General features: G+C 42.1%; 1 protein-coding gene across 4 annotated transcripts in view; it reads right to left on the bottom strand.

The window, feature by feature from the left end:
* MACROD2 (mono-ADP ribosylhydrolase 2) overlaps nt 1-26,050 on the bottom strand; it is a 2,170,814-nt gene that overhangs the window by 576,859 nt on the left and 1,567,905 nt on the right. For all 4 annotated transcript variants that reach the window (XM_070471908.1, XM_070471910.1, XM_070471909.1 and 1 more), the window contains exon 8: nt 22,162-22,235. In XM_070471908.1, coding sequence (XP_070328009.1) covers nt 22,162-22,235 — 74 coding nt within the window. The remainder of the gene's footprint in view (nt 1-22,161; nt 22,236-26,050) is intronic.

The raw sequence follows: 26,050 nt of genomic DNA, 5'->3' as shown, positions 1-26,050 counted from the left end.
ATGGCCACCCATGAGCCAGATCTGGCCCAAAGATATGTGTGAGTTGCTTTTCACTATACTTCTAAAAAGTTTTAAAATTTGTTTGATAGTTAAAATTGAACTTTTTAAAAACTCAGATTCTGCTTTCTTCAGGAAAATGAGACAATAAGGCCCTCTTGGCTAACCCTTCATGGCAGTGAGTTCCTGGCACTGCAGCAAAGAGATGCCTGAAATTCAGTGGAGATATTGTTTTGCCTGCTTCCCTCACTCACGTGGCCTGCCTTGGCCCCAGGAAAGGCTTGAGTTTGAGGGACCTGGTCTAAAAATCTCTCCCAGGCAGAAGCCTCTAATCTGAGAGACTGGCAAGTCTGGTTGTCTACCTTTGCTGCTCTCACCTTGAAAACTCAAAGACAAGACAGACTTCCATACAAATGCCTTTTATTCAGGGCAGAATCTCTCCACTGTTCTTCGAAGGAAGACACGCATGTGCATCCATACAGAGGATTTCAGAGTTACTGTGTCAGGATGAATGAAGCCAAGGCTGCTGGTTTCAGAGTATATACAAGTGACATGTACTTGCTGAAGCATGTTTCTTAGTTGTGCCCCTTAGCTTCTTGATCTGCAAAATATCAGGACCTAAGAAACTGGAATAGGACCTGGAACAACAGTAGTGCTCAGCACCTGTTAGCTACTATCATTCCAGTTACGGAAACTAGCTCTCTATGGGGAGAGAATGAAGTAAACCTTCTCCACAGTGTAATATACACACACAGGCAGCTTTTCACTCTCCAGTTGATTTTAAACCATAGCAGCAATCTCTAAGTTTGCTTGTATACGTAAATGAACAGTCCCAAGAAGCCAGTTATTAGTGACTCATCAAAATGTCCCCTTCTCCGATGTGTTCTGAGATTCATCATACAAACACCACACACAGAAGACAACCATGACCAAGTGTATCCAAACCAGCCCTTTGACTGAACTTAAGTGCAACTTCAGAATAAAATGCAAAAATTTTAAGACCTAGATGACACTAAAAATTCAGCTTTTCTTTGCAGACATACTTTTGAAAATTATATTAGGCTCAAACTCGACCCAAATTATTTACAGTGGCTCATGTGATGAAACTCTTGGCAATATACTTCCCTCAGCAAAAAAAAAAAAAATAATAATAATCATCTTTGCTCTGAATACATTTTAGCTTTTAATTCATATGACATTAGGCAGTTCCTTAAAAATCCTTCAAAGGGTGCCTAAGGCCAGCCCCGAGATCACCACAGATGATTGATTCTTATTATGGCTCTTACCCAAATGAATCAGTGCTTTTGGATGGTAAGAATGCCAGTCCTGTCAATCATCTGCTCACCCATATTCCCTAAGTGACGCTGCAACTGCCCAAATTCCCCACTCCATCTATCAGGATGGAGTTTTCCAACCTCATCCATTTTCTGGTATAAAGCGACTGTATCATGTTGCTGGGCTGATGGTCAGATTAAACAAGGCGAGAGGATACCACCCTCCTGAGTACCTTCCTAATTTGTACTCAGAAACCATTTCAATTCAAGTTTAAAGGATTATCTTTAGCATCCTAATTAATACACATTAGATCATTTAAAATCTTCACCAACTGTAATACCCATTGTGTATATATATATATATACATACCCAACACACATCTTTGCTAATGAGAACAGCAACATAGCAACTGTAATTGTCATTTAGCACAACTAATGTTTACATTGCACGTCACAAGCACATTCACGTACTTCCTCTTACATACTTCTCCAAAGACACCATGAGGCAGACAGAATCAAAAGGGGAGAAACATTTTTGGAGCCTCTGTATGATCCAGGAATTGTGACTAAGTCTTAAACAGTGCTGGGACTAGGGGGAGGTGATGCAGGCATCTTGGGAGCCAAGTTTAAGGATGCCCTCACCCTCAGAATCACACACTGGTAGAGCTGGCACCTGAGAGTTGTCTCCTTAAATTGCATGTTCTCGGCATTCTGCTGGCCTCCTCCGTGTCCTGACCCTGCTAATACTCTCATCCACCTTGTCAGTTACATACAATCTTCCTCCCTTCAAAGCTGGACAAACTAATATGCAGAGATCTTCGGCAGCTTGCCAAAGGCCTCTAGTTAGTGACCCTTCTGACCTCATTCTGGTGTCCTTTTTCCCCACTGAAGGGCGTAGAGCCCAAAGCCATGGCTAAATAAAACCACATTCGTGAGCTGCCTAGGAATTCACTTAGATCCCTCAATCATCACTTAAAATTCAACATAGACTGCACTCCAAAGACCATCTCAATTTAACTGTTCTTACCATTTATACAATGAGAAGGCAGTTTATTTTTAGCTTTGTTAGTTCTTTAAAATCTGCAGTTAGCATTTCTAATTAAGTATAACATTGGGTTTTCATCACCAGTAATTTTTGTTTGAGCATGTAAGGAGGTAGAGGTGGCAGAAAGTAAATCTATGTCAAACTTTCATTTCCATTTTTATACAACTTCAAATATACTCTGCCCCCTAGCTTCAATGTAGTTAACCGAATCCACCAGAAAAATCTTACCGTGCCCATCACTTTAGCATTCTTTAACATAAAAAACTGTCAGGTTAATACTTAGCCAGCTCCAAAGTCACTAAAATACAAAAGTGTCAAGCTTAAAACAACTTCATTGTAAAAGGCTGTATATTTTATTTCTTCCCAGTAACCTTAAATCTACTTACAGCGGTCCCAGGCAGAATTTATGGGAATACAGTAATATACCAATTAACTACAGTCATCCAGCTCCTAATTCTCCATCGCTAGGATTTCTTTGCTGTTACTGAAAAACTCTGCCATATTCACTGAGAAACAGGCAGGCAAAATGAAAAGAAAACCACCTCCTCTTGACTGGAGTTATCATCGTTCTTGTAGAGACAATTCCTTGCCTCGAGCTTCAAGTCCGTGGATCAAATTCAACCAGTTCTCTGCTGGGGAAGCTGCTGACACAATTAGGGCGAATCACCCAAGAGAAAACCCTCAGCCAGGAAACATGTCTAATTATATATTTGTTTTCGCTGTCCCTTCCCTCTGGTTTAAACATCTACTTGCTGTTAAACGCATCTGATGAGGAAGAGGAAAAAAGGCTGGCTGATGCAGCGACTCCACAGGATGAATTCTGATGACATCTATGTTGGGCCCACAGCAAATCTTCCAAAGGGGTTGCAAAGAGTCAGACATGACTGAGCAACTGAACTGAAATTTTCCAAACCCATCACCAAGAACCAGTGGGAAGATGGGCATGAGGCTGTTGTTAAGATCCAGGCCAGGGTATTCTGTTTGAGAAACCAGAAAGAAGGAACTCTCTCTGAGACTATCTGTAAGCCTAAACTTGATTTTGCCAACAAGTGAGTTTAGTCTTTTTAAGGTAGATGTCCAATGATACAGAGACATAGATGCCCTGGGCCCAATGGGACCTTTCAGTTCTTTTGCGTATGATCTTTGCACAGTCTCAACTGTCATGGAAGCTGTGAAGATACTTGTGTTTATTGTCCTAGCATGCAGTGTCACACTGGATGCTGTTACTGTTATCAGTCGGGTTCTGGACAAGACAAAAGGGGATGAGAACTTCATTCCTGCAGTTATTGTTATATTAACTGTGGCTCATCTGCACTTTAATAGATTCCAGAAACTGTCATTCTGTTAATGTTGCAAATGGTCTCAGAGGGTCTCAGAGCCACGGCTACATCCTATGGGTATGTCTCCCAGACTCAATGGTTCACATGATTAGAAGGTAGGTTCATCTCTTGGGATTCATCTAGAACTTTATTTACTCCCCACCCTATTTGAGTTTTACTCATTACAGTTCTTTATACCACAAAATGTCATCTAGGTTAACTGACAAAACAGGTCATTCTTTGCCAACAAGATCTTTAAGGAAATATTCAGCTACTTATATCACTAATCATTCTACTACTGCAGTTTATTTTTTTTCTCCCACATTTTATTTGTTGGGATTGATTGAAATAGTTCTTTCTGACCCATCACTTCCCCTAACTTCAGTAGAATACGCCCCTCTGCATGATGCATAGTTCTGTGTTTCTTGACTTGGCCTCAGAAGCCCCTGCAGGTCGGCTCTTAGCAATCAGCCATAGGTGTTTCCGATAATGGAACTGTTGTGGAGACTGACCTCATTTCCGCGCTGCATCCCCAGTCTTTGATCCCTGCCCCCAAGAACAGCTCTCTCCATCCTAGTATCAGCCAGAATGAGGACAGAAGGTGATCGAGCTTCTGAGTGTGGCATGCTTAATCCTTCCAGTCCATTTTCACTTCCTTCCAAACCAAGTCACCTGGCACTTCACTTGTTTGAGGAGTGAGACTCCATGCCTTTCACTTGCATAACTAGAGCTAAGGGTTAATTTTAACACAAGGGTTAGTTTCTGAACATTTCCCCTTAAATTGTGTTAACTGTATTTCTTAGCAAACTATAACTGTTTTCACATGAAACTGTTGTATGAAAATTATCACTCATTAAAACAAGACAACATATTTGAGTCAAGACTTTAACTTTCTGTCTGCTGCTTTATAAAAAACAGGGGCCAAGTTCTAACACCCTGAAAGAGTGGCAGTGAGGTTTCATCCTGAGCATGAGATCTGACATACAGTAACTAAAAACTGCTAAGTCATTTCATGTGCAGCACTTAAAACACCAAGCCTGGGATGGGTTCTTAATAAATGGTAGTTATTACATTATCTTAATTGGCCACAAACTGAAAAAGAACGGAAGTGAGCCTTTCCCATATAAAGTGGTTAGAACATGGGGCAGAGGGTCTTTCCTCCCTCCCCCTCTTCAAGTCCCACTTCTTCCTGTAAACTTTCCTCCTTTCTCTTGTTGCCAATCCCTTCTCCACTTCCTTCTCTCCTTTCTGACTTCAAATCAAACCAGCTGCAGATTGAGGAAAAAGAGAAAAGGATGGGGGCACACAACATTCAGGTCTAAAAAGAACCATTATTGAAAATTAATTTGGCCTCTGCTTAAGGGGACGAAATTGCCAGCACAGAGCCAAAAGAAATTGATGGTATTGTCCCAGGGGCTGAGATTCAATTAGCACTCGGCTATTGTCAATTGGCTCCACAGTCACAGGGATAAATCTTTCACAAGCTGTTCTGGACACTCCTCCTGTGGCCACCACCACGGTATCAATCTTCTCATCGGCTTTGTCATTACAGATCTCAGCCATTTCTCACAGTTTAGGAACTCTGCATGGATTTGATCCCAAGAAGTATTGGGCCACTATCATCTCAGCTGTTAAATGTCAGACTCCGACATCTCAGACTGTGCGTCAAGATACTGCATTCTGCCAGCAATGAACCTATCACCTTTCCCCTCCTCATAAAGCATGCTCTTTAGGCACCCCAATTTATGTGATATGAGTTCTCTCACGAGTCTCGTTTGATTGTGAGTGACTTTGAAAAGAATATTGCCAGCTGCATTAATTTCCAGGGCTTTTGGTAGTCTGTACTGGGAAATTGATGCAAACAATGTCTGCTTATCTTTACTGGGTGAACTAGACCACAGGGTTAGGCAAAAAGATACAGCTAAGGTGGGAGGAGAAGGGGACAACAGAGGATAAGATGACTGGATGGCATCACCAACTCAATGGACATGAGTTTCAGTAAACCCCAGGAGTTGGTGATGGACAGGGAGGCCTGGCATGCTGCAGTCAGTGGGGACAAAGAGTCAGACACAACTGAGCGACTGAACCGGATTGAAGCAACCTGAACCTTTAGCACTTTTCAAGCTTGTCTGTTAAGATTAACACATTCTTCAAGTTGTACTTTACTGTTCAAAAAGTCATGCTGAGCCCTCTTAATGAGTCACAAGAGGGCAGGAAGGCCAGTGGATACTGCCTATGAGACAGGCTGGGACCTGGGACCCATTGCTTCAAGGACTGCACCTGGATACACCCCTCCTCGAGCAGCAAAATGCAGTGGGACTAATGGGACTAAAACTAACTGCATGCATGCACAGTTAGGGCAAATTCTGGACAAAAGATGTGGTGTGGTTTAGTCGCTAAGTTGTGTCTGACTCTTCTGACTGTAGCCCGCCAGGCTCCTCTGCCCATGGGATTCTCCAGGCCAGAATACTGGAGTGGGTTGCCATTTCCTTCTCCAGGGATCTTTCTGACCCAGAAAATGAACCCAAGTCTCCTGCATTGCAGGTAGATTCTTTACCTACTGAGCTATGAGGGAAGCCCAAGAGAAACCTTCCCTGACCGGGAACCGAACCCGGGCTGCGGCAGTGAAAGCACCAAATCCTGGCCACTAGACTACCAGGGACAAAAGCCAGAGACACCAAAAAACCCAGTTGTCACTTTTAAAGAGCCTTGAACAAAAACAGTGTACTGCACGTGCCCCCTGCATACACCACCACCAGAAGGTGTGCAGAACACCAGGCCAGCCCTCTGCCCTGACCCTTGGACTCCCTGGAGAGCAAGCAAGGACGCCTGGTGTCTCTTCTTGCTCCCACTGCTGCGCAGGGGCCCTGGGAAGCCTTGCCTGGGCTTCTTGTCTGGTCTCCAGCTGATTTCTATCGACTGGGAATGGTCAGGAACCAGGTATAACAGCAGGTGTACCGCGGTCAGTGTGTTTCCAGGAAATTCTGGTCCACTCAGGCTGTTCGTAGTTCTGCAACTGCGGCAGGGGTGGCCTAAGGCCTGAGCGTGCTGGGTGGATTCCAAGGGGAAGCCAGTGAGGCTGGAGGGCTGAGAGCAAGAGGAGGAAGGCAGGTAGGACCCGAGGGACTACTCCTTGGTGTTAGGAACCATTCAGCATCTGACTGGAGCCTAGACAGCCTTCCTAGGATACAGTCTTAAGTAAATAAAATTACAAAAGGTTACCAAGGGAACGATGTTATTGAGCTGCTGACTCAGACAGTAGAGAATCCCCTGAATACAGGAGACCTGGGTTCTAGCCCTAGGTCGGGAGGGTCCCTTGCAGAAGGGGATGGCTATCTATTCCAGTATTTCTTGCCTGGAGAATCCCAGGGACAGAAGAGGCTGGTGGGCTACCATCCACGGGGCTACAAAGAATCAAACACTACTGAGCAACTGACACTTTTCATTTTCTCTGTTAACACACTTAGACAAGATCTAGAGGTGATCTGAGTGTAAAGTGATAGGAAATTTCTAGTTTCTATTGATGACAAAGTCACAGGAAATGCTGATCCCACTGTGGTTTGTGGATACAAGACAAGACAGAAGGAAGTGCTAAGTTCCAGTTAGAGAGTAAAAAAAAAAAAAAAATCAATGAGTTTGCTGGTCAGAGGGTGAGGGCTTGTGCTAGGGGAGGTCTCTGGATTTACTCCCAGGGGAACGGAAGCCATGGGAGGGACATGCAGGCTCCAGTCTCTTGTCCCTTTAAATCAGGAAGCCCCAGAATCTTCCCTCTTCCTTCTGTCCGGCGCTCCGGACAGAAGGTCACCCTCTGCCCTGGCACTCATCTCATTATCAAGTGACAACTCTCTGTGTGATCTCTTCCATCAGATTATAAGGACAAGAGCTATGAATCAGCCGTCTTCGTATAAAAAATGCACATGGCTATTGAGTATTTGTTAAATACATTAGTGAAATGGCTAGGTTGCTATTGAAAGAATTCCACATGAATGTACACTGCCAACATTTTTCTCAAGAACATATTTTCATTTCTGAAAGGGGTTATATGTGGAAATATACAGCATTTTAAATATAATATCAGACTTCGCAACTGGAAATGGAAACACTGACATCATCAAGTAGATTTTCTAAAAATAATGTCAAAGTAGATTGATCAAAAAAAAAAAAAAAGAAACAAGATAATCTGGTTACCTAAAGACCAAGGTGGGTTTCGGTGGCACTAGTGGTAAAGAACCCACCTGCCAATTCAGGGGATGTAAGAGACCTGGATTCCATCCTTGGGTCGGGAAGATCCCCTGGAGAGGTAATGACAATCCACTCCAGTATCCTTGCCTGGAGAATCCCATGGACAGAGGAGCCAGGCAGGCCATGGTCCGTAGGGCCACAAAGAGTAGTGAACACAACTGAAGTGACGCAGCACACGCACAAAGACCAAGGTGGCCCAGTGTTTAAAATCGCAGGAGTCTCTGCATGACAGCAGAAGGCCAGGTAGGCAAAGGAGTTAAGTGCTGTGTTCACCAGCCGCCGTTCAACAGCTCAAGGGCTCAGGCCAGAGGATGAGCTTCTAGGTATATTGAATTTCTCTAGCTCATTCCCTGAATAAGCTTCTCCTTTTATACAACAATCTGAAGCTGCCTAACCCCCAAACACCACCAGTCATCTGGGACCTCGGCTAGGGCTGTGAACAGGAGAGCTGGCTTCCAGCCCTCTGCTTATTTGGGGGTTTGTCGCAGGGATGAAGGCTTGACTCAATTTGGAACACCACTGAAATACAGATAAAAACCTACTGAGCATGCTCACCATCTGACACAGAAAAGAAGGTCTGTAGGAGACAGACGTGCAGGGTTCATGCATGCTCAGGTCTGTCATCGTAAGAAACAATATAAAATAGTCATTCAGTCAGTGTGCTTGTATCAAGGCTATTTGCCAGGCCCCCTGGATTTAGCACATGCACACACAGACACAAAGTTCACAGGTAAAATGACAGTCCCTGTCCTCAAGTTCATGGGAAAGCTAACAGCTAGATCCACAATTTCAGTCAAAGCCCTGAAACTTGTAAGTTTTCCTAAGGTTGCATGGGGGCACGAGGAGAAAAAAATTCCCCAAAGATACAACAAGTGAGCAGACGTGACAGGCCAAGTAAAAGGAACCTGTCATCTCGAGAAGCATGTGCTCCAAACAAAGACAGCGCAGACCCCTGAGAAACTGGAGCCACTGTCAGGGCCTACCTACCCTCCGGGAGATTTAAAAACTTCCTGAGCTTGCTTATCATTTGATCAGATCTGGCTAATGAATTAACATCAATGTCTGTGACTCAGAAATGTCACCCCAGCATGGCTGTTCGGCTTTTAGCTCTCATCACATGAAAGCTTAGGAGACTAAGAGAGTTCTTGGCAGGATAATAAAAGTCCATGGAGTCACAAAGAGTCGGACAACTATTATTAAGAAAAAAAAAATGAATCTTTCAACGATCATGGTTATGAATTTGAAATCCTGAGTTAGAATTCCAGCTCTGCCATTTATTTGCTGTGTGGTGTTTGAAATTTTACTTAGTATTGCTAAATCTCAGTTTCCTCATCCATAAAATAGAAGGATTACAATGAGAACCACATAGGTTTGCTATGGTAATTAAATGAGATCATCCAAATGAGGTGCTTAGACAAAAGATGCACTCAATTTTTCAACATGTGTGTCATTAAATATATATATGTATGTATACGTGTGTGCACACACATGCACTCAGTCATGACCAACTCTTTGTGACCCTATGGACTGTAGCCTGCCATGGAATTTCCCAGACAAGAATACTGGGGCAGGTTACCATTCCCTCCTCCAGGGGATCTTCCCAACCCAGGGATCGAACCCAGTCTTTTGCATCTCCTGCATTGGCAGGCAGGTTCTTTACCAGCTGAGTGACTAGGGGACCCATATATGCATGTGTGTGTGTATAAATATATATATAGTTAGTTAGTGAAAAATCAAGCTCAAGTGGATTTGCTTCTGAAATCCACTTGTCCTCAGCTATCACTGGTAGGCCAAAGTTTACTTATTTGAAAAAGTATGTTATGGTACTTCTGAGCCTCAAAAGTAGATATACTGAACTCAATAGGAGAAATACAAAATGTAGAAATGGGGTTAGAATAAAATCAATCTCAATCACACACACACACACACACACACAGAAATAACCTCTGATGTACATACTGAAGACATCACACATTTCACTTTGGTCAAGGCTCTAAGTTACTGGGTAAAGCAACCACAGCAAATCTCCTACATAGGAAGGAGTTTCATCCAAAGAGTGTGCCTGTAAGTCCAACAAAGTTAGCCTAGATACCTAACTATCACAACTGGCTATACAGTACTGTACTGTAATAGGTTTATAATACTTTTCACACAAATAATACATAAAAACAAACACAAAAGATAAAGAAAACATTTTTAATCTTACAGTACACTACCTTGGAAAGTCTAGTTGAAAGTTCACAACTTGAAGGTTCATTTGTAGGGGACTTACTATACTCTGAAGACTTCCCTGGTGGGCCAGTGGTTGAGTCTGCCTGTCAGAGTCGGGGACATAGGTTTGATCCCTGGTTTGGGAAGATCTCACATGCCATCAGGCAACTAAGCCCGTGTGCCGCAACAACCGAGCCCGTGCTCTAGAGCCCAGGAGCCGCAACAACAAAAAACCCCTGACCGCAGCTTGAGAGTAGCTCCTGCTCGCTGCAACCAGAGAAGGTCCATGGACAGCAACGAAGATACCACCTGGCAAAACCCAAAATAAAGAGCGATAAAAAAGAGCTTCACAGGTATACGGTAAAGGGGGTGATGTCAATCCCATTCCTGCTGCAACCACCTCATGGAGTTTCTTTAACCGTACATTCAATAAATCCACTAATATATTCCAGAGAATACACTCATCCCCACCCTCTATGAAAAATCATTAGTCAACTATAGGTGAAGCAGGGGATGAATTTTCTTTTTCTTTTGCCTCCTGGACAGAACGTGACTATTTGGGGGGTTCACTCACTGCTGGCAAATGGCCATTTCCTGCCTCTAGACAGAAAGGCTTAAAAGAACTTATAAAAAACAGTCAAAATCCTCTGCAGACATCCAATAACTTATAAGGGAAAGAAGGTTTTGATGAGTTAGTGCAAATGAATCAGGACCATATGGATCCGATTTCCCTGGAGTTTAAATTTGTAAAGAGAAAAACTTCTTAGAAAAATGATCTTTGTAGATGTCACTGAACCCAGGGGAAAAACATATGAGATGATTAATCAACTTAATACATTCCCAAGTTGCCCTGTGCTTAACTGAAGCACACCCAGGTCATTTGTAGATCAATTTGGACTGTCAAACACACAGCCCATCATGCTCTAATTGTTTTCAGAGCACAATTTTGAGCAGCAGAAGATATTAAGCTGGTTAGTATTTTCAGCAATGAATTTTAGTACAACTGTTTATTTTCTAATTCCTTAAATAGCTAATTTTATCAGTGGCAGGAGATTCTGGAAACACAGTGGGTGACATATATCTGCATATCCAGGGGCCAATCCACAGGTAGGTGGTGTAAACAGGCTCCCACGCAGGACAACATGGTACCAGTCAGAAAACACATTCCTTGCAGCGTGCTGAATGGTGGCCTCATGCCCAAGGAGAACTAATTTGCTTCATGTGACTGAGCACTTTATTCTCAAAAGGTTTTTAAGAAACTGATACAATTATACAAGATCCAAGAGATACACCCGTCAACTGTATATAATACTCAAGTAATGATTCAGCTGTATATGTTGATGACTTTTACTAACTTATTAAATATATCTCATGCATGGAAGCATTTGAATATGTATCCAGAGACAAGATTACTATAAATAAGATTTTGGAAATAAATTAAAATTGCTTTCTAAAAGAGCTAAATGGCCCCTACTATGTGTAGGGTGCCATGGAAACCTAGCTAGCAAATCCAATGAATAATGTGGGCGCAAGTGACATGTTATATGTAGACATGATCAACATTGTTTATTTGTCAACTCATGTCAAAGAGGATTACAGGATGGAAGAAACAAGTGTCTATCAGTGAGAAGGCTACGGTGGCTATTCTGGAACCTTCTGGACAATACATTCCCATCAAGGCTCCTAAATCCCTTGTTAGAAGGTCTGTTGTTTGCTGGTTTAGAGAGAGGTTTACTCTCACAGTTCTCAGAAGATCTTTTTCCACATTGAAAAGAATAAATATGAGCTTGTACTGTAGTATTTTCTAGCTGGAAAAAAATCTTTGAGACTTACTGGTCTAATCAACCACTGGCTGGAGAAATGTTTTAAAATAATAGGCTGCTGTCCTCCCAGATATGGCAATACAGTAGATTTAGGCTATGGTGCTGGTATATGATTTAATCATTTTCCCAGGTGACTTTCACCTTATTTTACAGATAAAGAACAGGCCTAGAATGGCTACAGCCTCTCCTGCAATCTCCTTATTCCCAGGTCAGTGTCTTACCGACAAGCTCAGCAATGCCTGGTCATTAGGGAGTTTCTCCAGTGTATAATCAGGCAGGAAAAAAGAGCCCAGATGCCCAGACTAAGCAAAGATCTACAGGCTCGAAGCAGCCAACATTTATGTTGAAAAATAAATGCAGCTGAGTTTTTCTTATGCCTTATTCAGGCTCTAAATTTCAGCACATAAAATGAAAATTTCACATGGGCAAAATTAATCTTTAAACTTCTTTAGGCAGGCCCTACGTTAGAAACTAGCATGTGTCTCAATAAGCTCAACAAAGCCCGTTTTTCCTGCAGCTTTAAGAGAAGCTGCTGGAGTTTTCAAAGTCCCCATTGAGCAAGAGATGAAGTTGTTGGCTAACATTTAGGAGCAATGTCAGAGAAGCAATAACAACAAAGAAGTCCTTATGGACTAGCATTACACTGATGCAGAAGGAAGCTAAGACATTTGTGAGAATCTGGACCAACTGGAAGAAGAGTGAATTTATATTTCTTATCTCACACCAAGGTTTATTATAAAACTCAAAATAAATCACCTCATTTAAAATCTCTTATATATATATATATATATATATATTTTTTTTTTTTTTTTAACAGAGTGCACATAGCAGAAGCTATGGGCACAGGAAGCACCTTTAGTTGGAGGCTAATTACTTTACAATATTGTAGTGGGTTTTGTCATACATTGACATGAATCAGCCATGGATTTACAAGGAAGCACCTTCCCACTATCAGACATCCCTTGCCCTGGTGCCCAGCAGGGCGCATGTCAGGGGTTGCAATTCTTGCTGCAGAACCGAGTCTAACATCAGTACGTCAGGATCTATCTTCCGTGCCCAAGGCCTTCAAAATCTGGACCACAGACATGAACACTTCATTCTGACCAGCTTTTAGTAACTTGGATTCACCACAAGTTTAAGAAACCAGATATCCTCCAATATCCTTTCTGTTCTCTGCTTCAAGGAAATAGCCTCCTCACTGAAAGTTAGGGGCTCCCTGGTGTGGACTGAAGATGCCACAGCTTTCTTCTCTACCCTCAAGTTTCTATATGATGAGACTTTCTAAGAATCTTTGAACAGAAATAAGAAGAAGTTGATCTGATTGAGCAGGTCATGTTAGCAAGTCTTTCTATCGCTAAGCTCACTGTCGGCCTCCTTCATATCTACTTTTCATCTATAATTCAGCTGATTTGCATGTTAATAGGTCCACACTCTTTGGAAATTTCTTATGTGTGTTTTTGTTGAAGTGTCAAGAGATTGAAGTACTGGTAGCTTTGGCATATCTACTCCTGTTTCTTACCATAATGAATGGACATGTCACTATCAAAGAGGTGCAGTTTCCATAGAAAAGTAAAAGTGTTAATTGCTCAGCCCTGTCCAACTCTGTGCGACCCCATGGACTATAACCCACCAGGTTCCTCTGTCCGTGGAATTCTCCAAACAAGAATACTGGAGTGGGTTGCCATTTCGTTCTCCAGGGGATCTTCCAGACCCACCCAGGGATCGAACCTGGGTCTCCTGTATTGAAGTCAGATTCTTTACCATCTGAGCCACCATGGAAGCAACTTCTACAGGGGCCACCCCTAAATCCAAATGTGTTAGGAAAAGCAACAATGAGATGGCTACAAATCTGGCCACAGCCTCCATATGAAACTGAGATCTGGCTGGGAACATAGCCTCTCAGAGGCAAATCATTTAACTTCACAAGAATGAGAAAATATCTTTCTTTTTAAGCTCGATGATGGTGGCAGGATTGCTGATTTTCCATTCAATCATGGCAGCACATGAATCCTATTCAATTAAGGTGGTGAGCAAGGCAGAGGGTTGTTTTTCTCTCCCTACTCAGCAAGAAGGCAGGCACATACTTCCAGCTTATGAAAATGGCAGTAGAACGTCCTTAAGTAGAGCCTCTCAGTGTCATTTTTATCCCTGTGTCAGAATGTAGATCCGACCACATGCTCAGAGGTTTATTTTCTATTTATAAAAATGCCACATCATTTGGATAATCAGCAGATTTAATTTCATAAGGAGTTTTAAAGGTTGTCTATTTTGAAATCACTATATAATCCAGATCATTTACAGAAAAGCAACATGGTGGCCTCTTCTCCAATACTAAATGGGTCAAGGTTGTTAATACTGACTCTAAAGAGACACCCATATGTGAATTAAGAATCATCTTAAAGGCATCAGAGAGCATGTGAGAATGATGCTTGATCTGGGTATATTACCCGGAGAATCAGAGAGGACAAAACCTTCTTTTGACCTGATTGTGCCATGATGACCTGAGCAAAGACATGACTGTATCAGTGAGGCTGCTTCAGAAGATACCACCAGTGGTGACGGATCCTGGAGCTGGAAGAGACTTGGCCCACATCTCCCATTTTATGGATAAGGAGTACAGAGAGATGGCTTTAATTGTCCATGTTTACACAGGAGAGTTGGAGTAGGAAATGGCAACCGACTACAGTATTCTTGCCTGGAAAGTTCCATGGTCAGAGGAGTCTGGCGGGCTACAGTGAATACAGGTTACCAAGAGTTGGATGCGACTGAGCATGCAAGCACCCACACATACAAGAAAGTAGATTAATCTGATTAGAACCCAAATTTTCTGACTTTTAATCCAATGTTCTAATTTTTATATCAATCTGCCTCTGAGACAATAATAGCCAGGGTTGAATTGCACCCTACCTTCACCCATCCAACTTCTGAAGCCGTAAGTCTCATTTTGACTCCATGAAGGTGGAGAGGAGCTACTGCTACACAGTGGCCTCCCTGATACAACCCTGCAGGCTTGGAAGATGTGCTATAGCCTCACGGACTTGCAAGTCATATTTTGTAAAAAGATCCATCTTATTTCAAAAAAACAAATCCAAATTGTAGGAACATTCTGCTCATATCATCTTAGCAAACTTCTTACTCCCTTTTAAAGAACTGTTCACTTAAGTACTAATTACAGAGAATCTCTGCTTCACCTGTCTCATACTATTTATTCTTGGCTTTTACTCAGTACTGGCTTCCAATAAAACTTACATGTTTGTTTACCTCGAGGTTACAGTAAAGAGGAAGATACAGCCATCAGCAAAAACAAGCTGATGATTTCCCCATGCATGAAAGTACTGAAAGGCTGCATTTTAAAAAGAGTTCTTACTCCCTTTGCTATTGAGAACAGTGACTCAAAGTATTTTTCTGACCCAACATATTTGAAAGATCTGGAATAATTCTACCGAAAGCAGTAGTTAAATATAAGATGAGTTCTGTGAAGGGGTCAACTACTTAAAACATGCAGCTTTGGGCAACAAACCTCCAAATGATTCCCAACCATCCCTTTTCTCTAGCTGAGAATTATTAGCTTGAGTTGTTAATACTAAGATGAAAGGTCAGTTTTGCTAAAATATACCAACATTTTTGATTCTTCACTCAGGCCAGCAAAACGGGCTCTTCAACTCTGTTAACTACCCAATGATCAGTAACATCTTCAGCAAAATATCCTCTTAAGGTATACCCAATCCCCTGCCAAAAAAAAAAAAAAAGCTGCCACTGGCAGCTCCTGAGACCCAACTCTCTCTGCTCCATCGCTAAAGTGGGTCCTCAGTCTCCTTTCCCAACACCAGTTTGGATCACTAACTAACGCAGCACAATTTGTATTCATCCATCTATTGTGTTTCTTGATCGATGGGAAGCCTGGAGACAACAGCAAGAGGTTCTAATTTCTGGCTGCAAAACTTGAGTGTGTCTGTTGGGAATAGATGCTAAAACAGTGTGGGGATGCAGAGGGAAGTGGATTTGCACACTTGGCGAGCTCTCAGGTGGGGTCTATGGTGACCCCCAGCACTTGAACACTATCTCCCATCAAGAAAGGCAGAAGCTGCCTTGGGACATGGCTTTTACTCTAACAATGGGTATTTAGAATCACACACTCAAGAGATAAAACTCATATCCAGCCACTCATGAAACTGCTTCTCACAAACTTCAACCCAGACGATGTGAGAATGAAGTATTATGTATATGAATGGGCCGGGAGTGAGTGAATTAGTGTGCATGTATAGGAAAGGGGAGGGGCGGGAGGGAGCGCGGAAGAGAAGGAAGAAGGAGGGAGAGAGAAAAGTTCTTTCCAAGTCCTGAGGGTTCCTGAAGCACAAAGGAACATGGCACATGTGCAAAGTCTGGGAATAGTTTTCTTCCATTATGTCAGAGACGATAAGCATCACGGCTTCCACCTGAAGACCGGGCCTGGACTAGTCAAAGGATACATTTTAATAGCAGCCTATTATGATGATGGGTGTTATTACCATAATCACATTCCTGTAACAGAATGTGAAGATTTTAAGATGGAATTTATTTTTTTAAACACTCACATCTTAAGCTTAAATTGTTCCAGAAACTAAGGCCTGCATAGATGTTCAAATGATGCTTCTCTACACAAAAAGACATTCCCCCAGGGAGAACCCCAGGCAACACCTCTGGCTTCTTCCAGATCTCTGCATGTCAACCACATCTGTCTCCCGCAGAACTGAAGGACAGTGCGTTGCTTTGCATTTCTGTAAACAACCGTCCGCAGGAATTGAAACTTGGTGTGAAGGATATAATTTTCCCATCAGAAATGTAAACATCATTTCATGTTTCATTTAAGCCCTCCTATTAAGAACCACACACACAGATCCTAAGGTGTTGCATGTCAGTGACATAAGGCAGGCCCTGCAGTGGCTTTTTTTTTTTCCTTGGTGATCCATAATGTGATTCTGAAATAAAAGTGACAAACAATTTTTAACACTGCATATGTTCAAAGACCTCTGCCAAGAAGGGGAAAAAATAGTCTTGGCGTCAGAAGCTAAAGTGCGATACTTCCTCTGTGATCTGTGCGGAGGAAAGGAGTGGCCACATCCCTGATCTTGTCAAGTTGACAGAACAGCAGATGAAACTTTCAGGAAGCTGAAGTGCATGGCTTCAGTGGATTCCCACTTCTATGCTCTGGGGGAGAGGATTGTGTTCACCTTTTTCAATACTTTGTGGCTTGTGTGTCTGCATGCTGGAAGGCAGGGAGGAGGATGCTGAAACCAGAGACCAGTATCTTAACTTCTAAAGAACACCAACGATGAGACCAAAACTAGTTCTGTTCTCCGACTGCCAGCAGTTGCCTTGAGGCCTAGACCATACTTGGTAAGGTCTGGGACCTTAGCTCGTAACAAGTACAGAGCTGGGCACCCGTCTAGGTGTCATACAGCCATATTCACACAGCGTCTCAGGGGATGAGGGATGGCCTGCCTCAACTGTAGGCAAGCTACCCAAAGTGACAAACAGCAATACCACAGGCCTGCCTCCCTTGGAAGGCACGGAGCAAACAATTTAAATGACAAGTGGATGATATTTAACATTCTCTATAGCAATTTGTTGGTGCTAAAAACACAGTTAAAAAGAGTATTACATGTTAGGCAAAGTCCAAACTCTGCAGGCCATGAGCAAAAACTTCCACCTTCCTCCTACACAGAAGAAAACCAACTGATTTTGAAAATGCAGAGCTGGGGCTCCTCCGTGTCAAAGATACCCAAGTCAAGCCAAGTGCCCATTGAAGGCCTGCGAAGGTAAACCAGAAGTTGCACCGCTGAATTGTTCCCACTGCAGAACAGGGGGTCGGCTTGCGGAGGAAGGGTCTATGGGCAGGAGAGGGGAGATGAGGGAACTCCCATGAAGCTAACGAATGGGGAAGATTTCTGGAAAACTGCCATCCTCAAAGATCTGCAGAGATGCAGTTGGGGCCTCCCCTCTGAACAACGGCTGCCCAAGGCCGGAGCGTGAATGAGAGCTCCCAGACGGCTGTGCTTCTACTCAGCTACCTGCTGCTTTATCACTGGCAGAGGGGTCGGCAGGGGTACAGGTCTGTGTCACACTGTAACTGAGGCCTGGTTAGTATCTGAGGGTTTCCAGATTGCTAGTGTCCTGGACAGCCACTGATCTTCTGGCTCAAAACCTTATCTTAGGTGCCTTACTGCCTAAGATGGCTTCCTGGAAGCCTTAACCACAAGACCTCTGAGCTGCAGGATGGTTACGCCCTTGGGGTATCTGAAACCACTGAACATGACCTCCATAACGGGGAAATAGCTCACAAAATCAAGCCCTTTGTAGCTTCTACAAGTGAAATGACATCCTATTCTTCTTCTGCTACCTATGGAAAAACTGACAAGCACAGACACTGCTCTGGAGACTGGTACTCAGAGGGCAGATAAGTCCCCAGGGTGGGCCAACAGAACAGGCCCTGTCGAAACACCACTTAGGCTAACTTCCAGATAGGAAAGGGGGACCTCCAAGCTGTGCAGGGAGGAAATCACTATTTCACGAGGAACAGTATTTTTAGACGGGGTGAGAAATGAGGAATGCATGAAGCTGAGGATGATAACACGGGGCAGTCTCCCCAGAGCAGAAGTCTGGGCCACATTTCCACCGCTCATTTCCATAAGGGCCCCGTGTTTTGCTCACTTGTCTCTCTAAGAAAGTTTCTACTTGAGAAAAATGGGTGCTTCTGGAAAGGTTACCATGCCGCATGCTGTCAACTTCTTATAGCCAACTCTGATATGCTTTTCTCTTGATTTTCTGAACTCATGAGTTCTTAACTCTTGATTAAGCTGAAAATGCCAGTGGGTAATCTCCATCCTCATCGCCCACCTCAGGTCTGATCTCTGGGTCTCCCTGCCTCGCACCTTATCTCTGAATCTTGATTTCCATTTCCTTGTGTTTCTGGTCTTTGTTTAAGATAATCCATCTCTCTGGTCTTCCCAGAGCAATAATTCAACTCTCAGTAGTGAATATTCTCTTTTGTTTTGTCTATTTCTCAGTCAGAAGTCATTATATTTCTTGGTTCTGGTGGGTCACCGATGTGCCCTAATTATATCCTCTTGAGGATTCGCCTTCCTGTTTTTATGAAAGTACTGCTCCATCTCTTCCGTTTGAGCCACTGCAGTCAGAGCCAACTGCACTATTAATATTTGTTCAGCTGGGCTCCAGGTCCCCAAGTCCCCTTAAATATGTGGTGACAACAGCACCCTCAGAGCTTACACCGCAGGCAAGTGAAACAAGTTGATGGCGGATGAACGGAACATACATTTCCCAGTCCCACCACTGGGCCCACGTGTCCCAGTCAGGCCTTTCAATGTGGGAATGTGTGATTTGTAACAGGACAGAATCAAATCAACTGTTCTGAAAAATAAGATATGTTAAACCCGACGCCCTTGCCCCCTTTTCCACCATCACTGTGTTCCCAGCAACATTTATCTCTTGCCTGGATTTACTGTAGGGTCCCCTTAATCAGTCTTCCCTTTTGCACTCTGACATTTTTCAAGTCCATTCTCCAAGTAGCAACCAGACTTTGGTCATTCTCAAGGTGAATCTGCTCAAGCTACTCCTTGTCCCAAACCCTCAACAATTTGCCATTAAAAGACAGCATAACAACCAAAGTCTCTCCATGAAAACACAACACTCCGATCTGACCCCTGACTGTCTGTCCAAATTTGTCTCCTGCTATTTTTTTATCTCTCTGTTCCACCACACTATCTCTCTTATTGTTCTTGCAAACAGTAAACTTTCTCCCCTCAGGGTCTGCCTCTTGCCTTCCCTCTGTGTGGAATGTCCTTCCTGAAGACCTCGTGTGGCTTGGCTTACTCCTTCCCATTGTCCAAATCTTCATTCCAAGGTGATGTCCTCAGAACAATCTCTATATTCTCTAGAACCACATCCCCCGAGAACCCACTATGCAATTACCTGGTTTTACTTTGTACTACTCGAGATATTCTATTTATTTGTTTAACTTAGATTTCTCTTTTCCTAGACTATGAACATCATAAAAAAATATTTTGTTTTTCACCATTCTGTCCCCAGTATTAGCAAAGTGTCTGGTTTTTAGTGAGATTCAGTATATAATCATCAAAAGAGTGAATTAATGAACAAATAGCTTAAACAATCAGGATGACAAAAGAATACTGCCATGAAGAGACAACTGAAAAAGTCCTTAACCTAGTTTGTCAGCAGAGCAAAAAATACATCAAAATATTGCTAGATAATCCATTTATATAGCTTTTATCTATGTCCCGTGACTTATAATTCATTTCTTAGGCAAAACCTGACTTGTGAAATTAAATTAGCTGATGCATATTTAAGTAGGGAGCCTCTTGAAAAAGCATTAGCATAGGCTATGTTTAAAGTTGTAATGGCAATAACTAAGTTATGTTTCTTAATCCAAATTATGTAGATTCCCTACAATGAACCCAGGACAAGAGCATGGAAAGAATAAGACAGCAAAAGAGTGAACTCAAAGACAGTACGCTAGTAAGGAGATCGGAGCAAAAACACATTAGGTCAGGAAGGCTAAGCTAACAAGTATATAAAAAAATAACTCTCCGAATAGTTTAACTAGGGAGACTCCATCAGAAAAATGTGTCAGTGAGGTATAGACGTGACCAACATGTTTGTTCCTCCTCACTACTTATGCTTTGTGTAGTTACGTGGATTCCCATCACATGCCAAGATGGCTCATGGGGATTTCCAATGTGGGAAATGTCCTTGGATTATTACTTTAGTGGAAATGATGGATTCATACCAATACACAAGCTCATTTACCAGTTTTCAACTCATGAAACACTACATTTTTGCCAAGCAAATGGTCCAAGAGCCTTCACTATGACCGAGAGATATATTGACGATTACCAGCTTTCAGGGGAACTGAACATCTCTCCTGGCCTCAGCAGCATGCCAAGGAGGAATGCCTCTTGGGGCCAGGAAGGGCAGGTCAGACTCCTGGCTCTAAGATGCTGAAGTTTAAAGTTTGTCATTTAACTGTTTGATTCCAGATGAAGATAAAGATAGCAATACCTACCCTACATGTTCTGCAAGATTGTTGTGAAAATAATACACATCAAATAAATGTTTTGGAAACTGGCTATTTTGGTTTAATTTTTATTCTGCATCTTTGAGGTTATTAAAGTTATCCTCTAAATTGAAGTTGTCATACATACACCTTTTAAAAGTAAGAGGAAAAGAAAAAGCAAGCACCAAAATGGGTATGTCTGACCATGTGGTCTTCTACTTGAGATCAATAATGTTCATACCTGTTTTAAAAATGCTGCAATCACCCTAATTAGCAAAAATGACATTGCAGTTTTTTTAAATACACAAAAGCATCAAGAGCTCTCATTAGGAAAGTCCCACAGTCTCTTTTCACACCCAGACATTCCCAAATAATCTATTTCGTACCCAAGGAGAAAGCTAAATTCATGGGCCATCATAAACAGAACAAAATACTTTACAGTACTCATGTGAGCAAATGAGGACAAAACCAAAATCAGAAGAAAAGTGCACAATATTGTGTGCTGTCTGAAACCTATTTGCTGTTATATGTTAATCACTGAACCTCTAAAATCCAAGCCTCCATAGCATATTTACTTATTGTGTTTCTTGGTTTACTTGAATAATCCTTTTACACATCACTGCATATATCCCGAAGATCTTATTAAATAAGTAGAATAACAGGCATGATGTACAATGATGGAAGCATTCAGGTTCATTAAAAAAATCCCCATCATGATGATTTAGTGCAATTAGTCAAACCCACTCTGATATCACACTCACAGGTTGCTTTAAAGACTGGTTATATACAAAGTGATCTTAGATTATTGAAAAAAAAAAGTTGCCAAACATCAGAAATCCCCTGTCAACAAAGTTAACTCTTTCAGGAAAACAGAACCAGACGATCCCTGAATTCCTCATCTTAATGAAATCCACCCAGTTCTTTTATGCAAAAACCCATTTTTTTCTAAAGAAGCAAAAGTGGGATCATGGCTAAATAAATCTGATCATTTTGCCCATCTTCACCACCAAAACCAATCAACCCCATGCCTTCAGTCAATAATTACAGAAAGATAATCAATCACCCGTCTTTGGCTCAATGACTAGGTCTACTGGATATTTATGGAATCAATGTATCTGCCTTTTCAAAACTGAGGATCAAATCATAGCATCTTGTCTGTTCACTGACTGTGTTCCCCTACCTCGTGCTGATTCTTGGCCAGCCATTCCTTAATGGTGCTAAGGGCGATGACTGCAGCAGGCTCGTTTGGAAAACCTAAGTGAAAAGCAGAATAAGACAATTTTTTTAAAAAAGGCAAAGCTGATAGAGAGTCAGTCATGGATGGATACTGAGTTTTCCCCTCATTTACTCAATATTCAATCCAACCATTCAGTACTGAACAAGGCAGACCTTAGTAAGTAATCTACACACTCTACACTTTACATCACAGGAGATGAAGTTTGCATTGCTATATAGAAGGGCACTGGTCCCATACCCCATCTAGAGCTAGAAGGGCAATAGAGAACTGTCTCTTCAGTTGTATGGTTATTTATTAAAATGAATGTACAATTGCTTAGCAGCTTTCACAACATGTTCACATAATTTTCTCATACAGTTCAGTTCAGTTACTCAGTCGTATCTGACTCTTTGCGACCCCATGGACTGCAGTATGCCAGGCCTCCCTGTCTATCAGTAACTTCCAGAGCTTACCCAAACTCATGTCCATTAAGTCGCTGATGCCATCTAACCATCTCATCCACTGTCATCCCCTTCTCCTCCTGCCTTCAATCTTTCCCAGCATCAGGGTCTTTTCAAATGAGATGATGCTGATGCTCTTTGCATAAGGTGGCCAAAGTATTGGAGTTTCAGCTTCAACATCAGTCCTTCTAGTGAACACCCTGGACTGATCTCCATTAGGATGGACTGGCTGGATCTACTTGCAGTCCAAGGGACTCAAGAGTCTCCTCCTTCAAAAGCATCGATTCTTCGGTGCTCAGCTGTCTTTAAAGTCCAAATCTCACATCCATACACGACCACTGGAAAAACCATAGCCTTGACTAGATGGACTTTTGTTGGCAAAGGAATGTCTCTGCCTTTTTAATATGCTGTCTAGGTTGGTCATGACTTTTCCTTCCAAGGAGCAAGTGTCTTTTAATTTTATGGCTGCAGTCACCATCTGCAGGGATTTTGGAGCCCAGAAAAATAGTCGGCCATTATTTCTATTGTTTCCCCATCTATTTGCCATGAACTGATGGGACCAGATGCCATGATCTTAGCTTTCTGAATGTTGAGCTTTAAGCCAACTTTTTCACTCTCCTCTTTCACTTTCAAGAGGCTTTTCAGTTCCTCTTCACTTTCTGCCATAAGGGTGGTGTCATCTGCATATCTGAGGTTATTGATATTTCTCCCAGCAATCTTGATCCCATGTGCTTCATCCAGCCCAGCGTTTCTCATGATGTACTCTGCATATAAGTTAAATAAGCAGGGTGACAATATACAGCCTTGACATACTCCTTTCCCTATTTGGAACCAGTCTGTTTTTCTATGTCCAGTTCTAACTGTTGCTTCCTGACCTGCATATAGATTTCTCAAGAGGCAGGTCAGGTGGTCTGCTATTCCCATCTCTTTCAGAATTTTCCACAGTTTATTGTGATCCACACAGTCAAAGGCTTTGGCATAGTCAATAAAGCAGAAATAGATGTTTTTCTGGAATTCTCTTGCTTTTGATGTTGGCAATTTGATCTCTGGTTCCTCTGTCTTTTCTAAATTCAGCTTGAACACCTAGAAGTTCACAGTTCATGTATTGCTGAATCCTGGCTTGGAGAATTTTGAGCATTACTTTACTAGTGTGTGAGATGAGTGAAATGGTGTGGTAGTTTGAGCATTCTTTGGCATTGCCTTTCTTTGGGATTGGAATGAAAACTGACCTTTTCCAGTCCTGTGGCCACTGCTGAGTTTTCCAAATTTGCTGGCATATTGAGTTTAGTGCTATAACAGCATCATCTTTTAGGATTTGAAATAGCTCAACTGGAATTCCATCACCTCTACTGGCTTTGTTTGTAGTGATGCTTCCTAAGGCCCACTTGACTTCACATTCCATGATGTCTGGCTCTAGGTGAGTGATCACACCATCGTGATTATCTGGGTCATGAAGATCTTTTTTGTACAGTTCTTCTGTGTATTCTTGCCACCTCGTCTTAATATCTTCTGCTTCTGTTAGGTCCACACCATTTCTGTCCTTTATTGTGCCCATCTTTGCTTGAAATGTTCCCTTGCTATCTCTAATTTTCTTGAAGAGATGTCTAGTCTTTCCCATTCTACTGTTTTCCTCTATTGCTTTGCATTGATCACTGAGGAAGGCTTTCTTATCTCTCCTTGCTATTCTTTGGAACTCTGCATTCAAATGGGTATATCTTTGCTTTTCTCCTTTGCTTTTCACTTCTCTTCAAGATGTCATATTAAAGCTTATTACCCTCCATTGACAAATCAAATAAATTCAGGTCAGAGACCACATGTGGTGGACCCAGGGTAACACAGTCAGCAGCCCTCCATAAATGAGCTGGCACAAGACAGGGTGAACAACTGGTCACATGGTCATAGCACTGAAAGATATTTCACAAATTCAAGGAAGGCAATGCCTGTTCCATTTAAAGCCATTGGAAATGATGTTGAGATGAAGACAAGATGAAAGGACCTGATTTTATAGTACAGGTTTGGTTTTAGAAGGGCAGGAAGAATGATGCACTTATAACACATCAATGAGCATGGCACACCTCAGAGTTTCTAAAACTCATCCTTTAGTGCATGTAAACCAAACACATTCAAGAACTCACAGAATCATCATACATTCTGCCAACAGAGATCAATGTGAGGGAATAACATTTTAAGTTACGCATTTATGGGGCAGAAAGAAGAAATGGGAGTGACTCTTCTGTTAAAACTCAAGCTCACCCCTGGCTTCCTAATCACAAAAGCCTGTAGTCTTTCACTCAGTCTTCATCTTCTTTGGTACTAAATGTTTTTAACTCATTTTTCATGTTTCAGTGTCTCTGGATTAAAAAAAATCTTTGAAGTGTTTTAAAGTATAAAGTTTAGCAGTTTTGATATGTGCACAAACTTGTGCAGTCATCATCACTAATTCCAGGATATTTTCACCATCCAAAAAATAAGTTCTGTACCCATTAGTCTCCCCAATCTCACCTCTACCTCAGCTCCTGGCAAGTGCTAATCTACTTTGTCTCTACAGATCTGTATATTTTACTCCTGGATTTTCTTTTTTTTCAATCTTTTGGCCACACTGCACAGCATATGGGATCTTAGCTCCCAACCAGGGACTGAACCCCACCCCCACTGGAAGGAATATATTCTGGGAGTTCTAATGGTTTAAATCTCAGTGAACTTTCAGAGAAAATGTGAGAGAGAAATAAAAGAGGACTTGTTTGTCCTCACTTCCAAAAGTAAATGCTGCTTTTCTAATTAAGTCTCTACATGCTTTGTTAAAGAGTATAAAAGGAAAGGGACCAAAATAAACCAGTGTCAGGCTCCACTTGGTCACTGTCATAGTAGAGAGAGAATCCTGCCATATGAAAAAAAGTGCACACGTTCTCAAACTTGCAGATTCATTTATGACATCTGGGATTATGGCTTTGCTGTGCGTTGTTTCACTTTCCTTAAATGAAGTCTTCAAAATGTAAAACTCTTTTAAAATTAGAAAAACTTGATTGTTCATTAGCTAATTCACTAAACAAACAGATCGAACCCACTTCTCTAATGTTCTTTACCACGAGTGCCACCTGGGAACTCCAATATTTAATTAGAGAAGGGTATATATGTACATACACTATGTACTTATGGATATATCTGTATGCTACTGCTAACTGCTAAGTCACTTCAGTCGTGTCCGACTCTATGTGACCCTATAGACAGCAGCCCATCAGGTTCCCCCATCCCTGGGATTCTCCAGACAAGAACACTGGAGTGGGTTGCCATTTCCTTCTCCAATGCAGGAAAGTGAAAAATGAAAGTGAAGTCGCCCAGTCGTGTCCGACTCCCAGCGACCCCAAGGACTGGAGCCCATTAGGATCCTCCAT

This window comes from Odocoileus virginianus, chromosome 9 (genome assembly GCF_023699985.2).
Source record: "Odocoileus virginianus isolate 20LAN1187 ecotype Illinois chromosome 9, Ovbor_1.2, whole genome shotgun sequence".
In the NCBI taxonomy this organism is placed as follows: Eukaryota; Metazoa; Chordata; class Mammalia; order Artiodactyla; family Cervidae; genus Odocoileus; species Odocoileus virginianus.
This window is presented reverse-complemented; position numbering and strand designations above follow the sequence as displayed.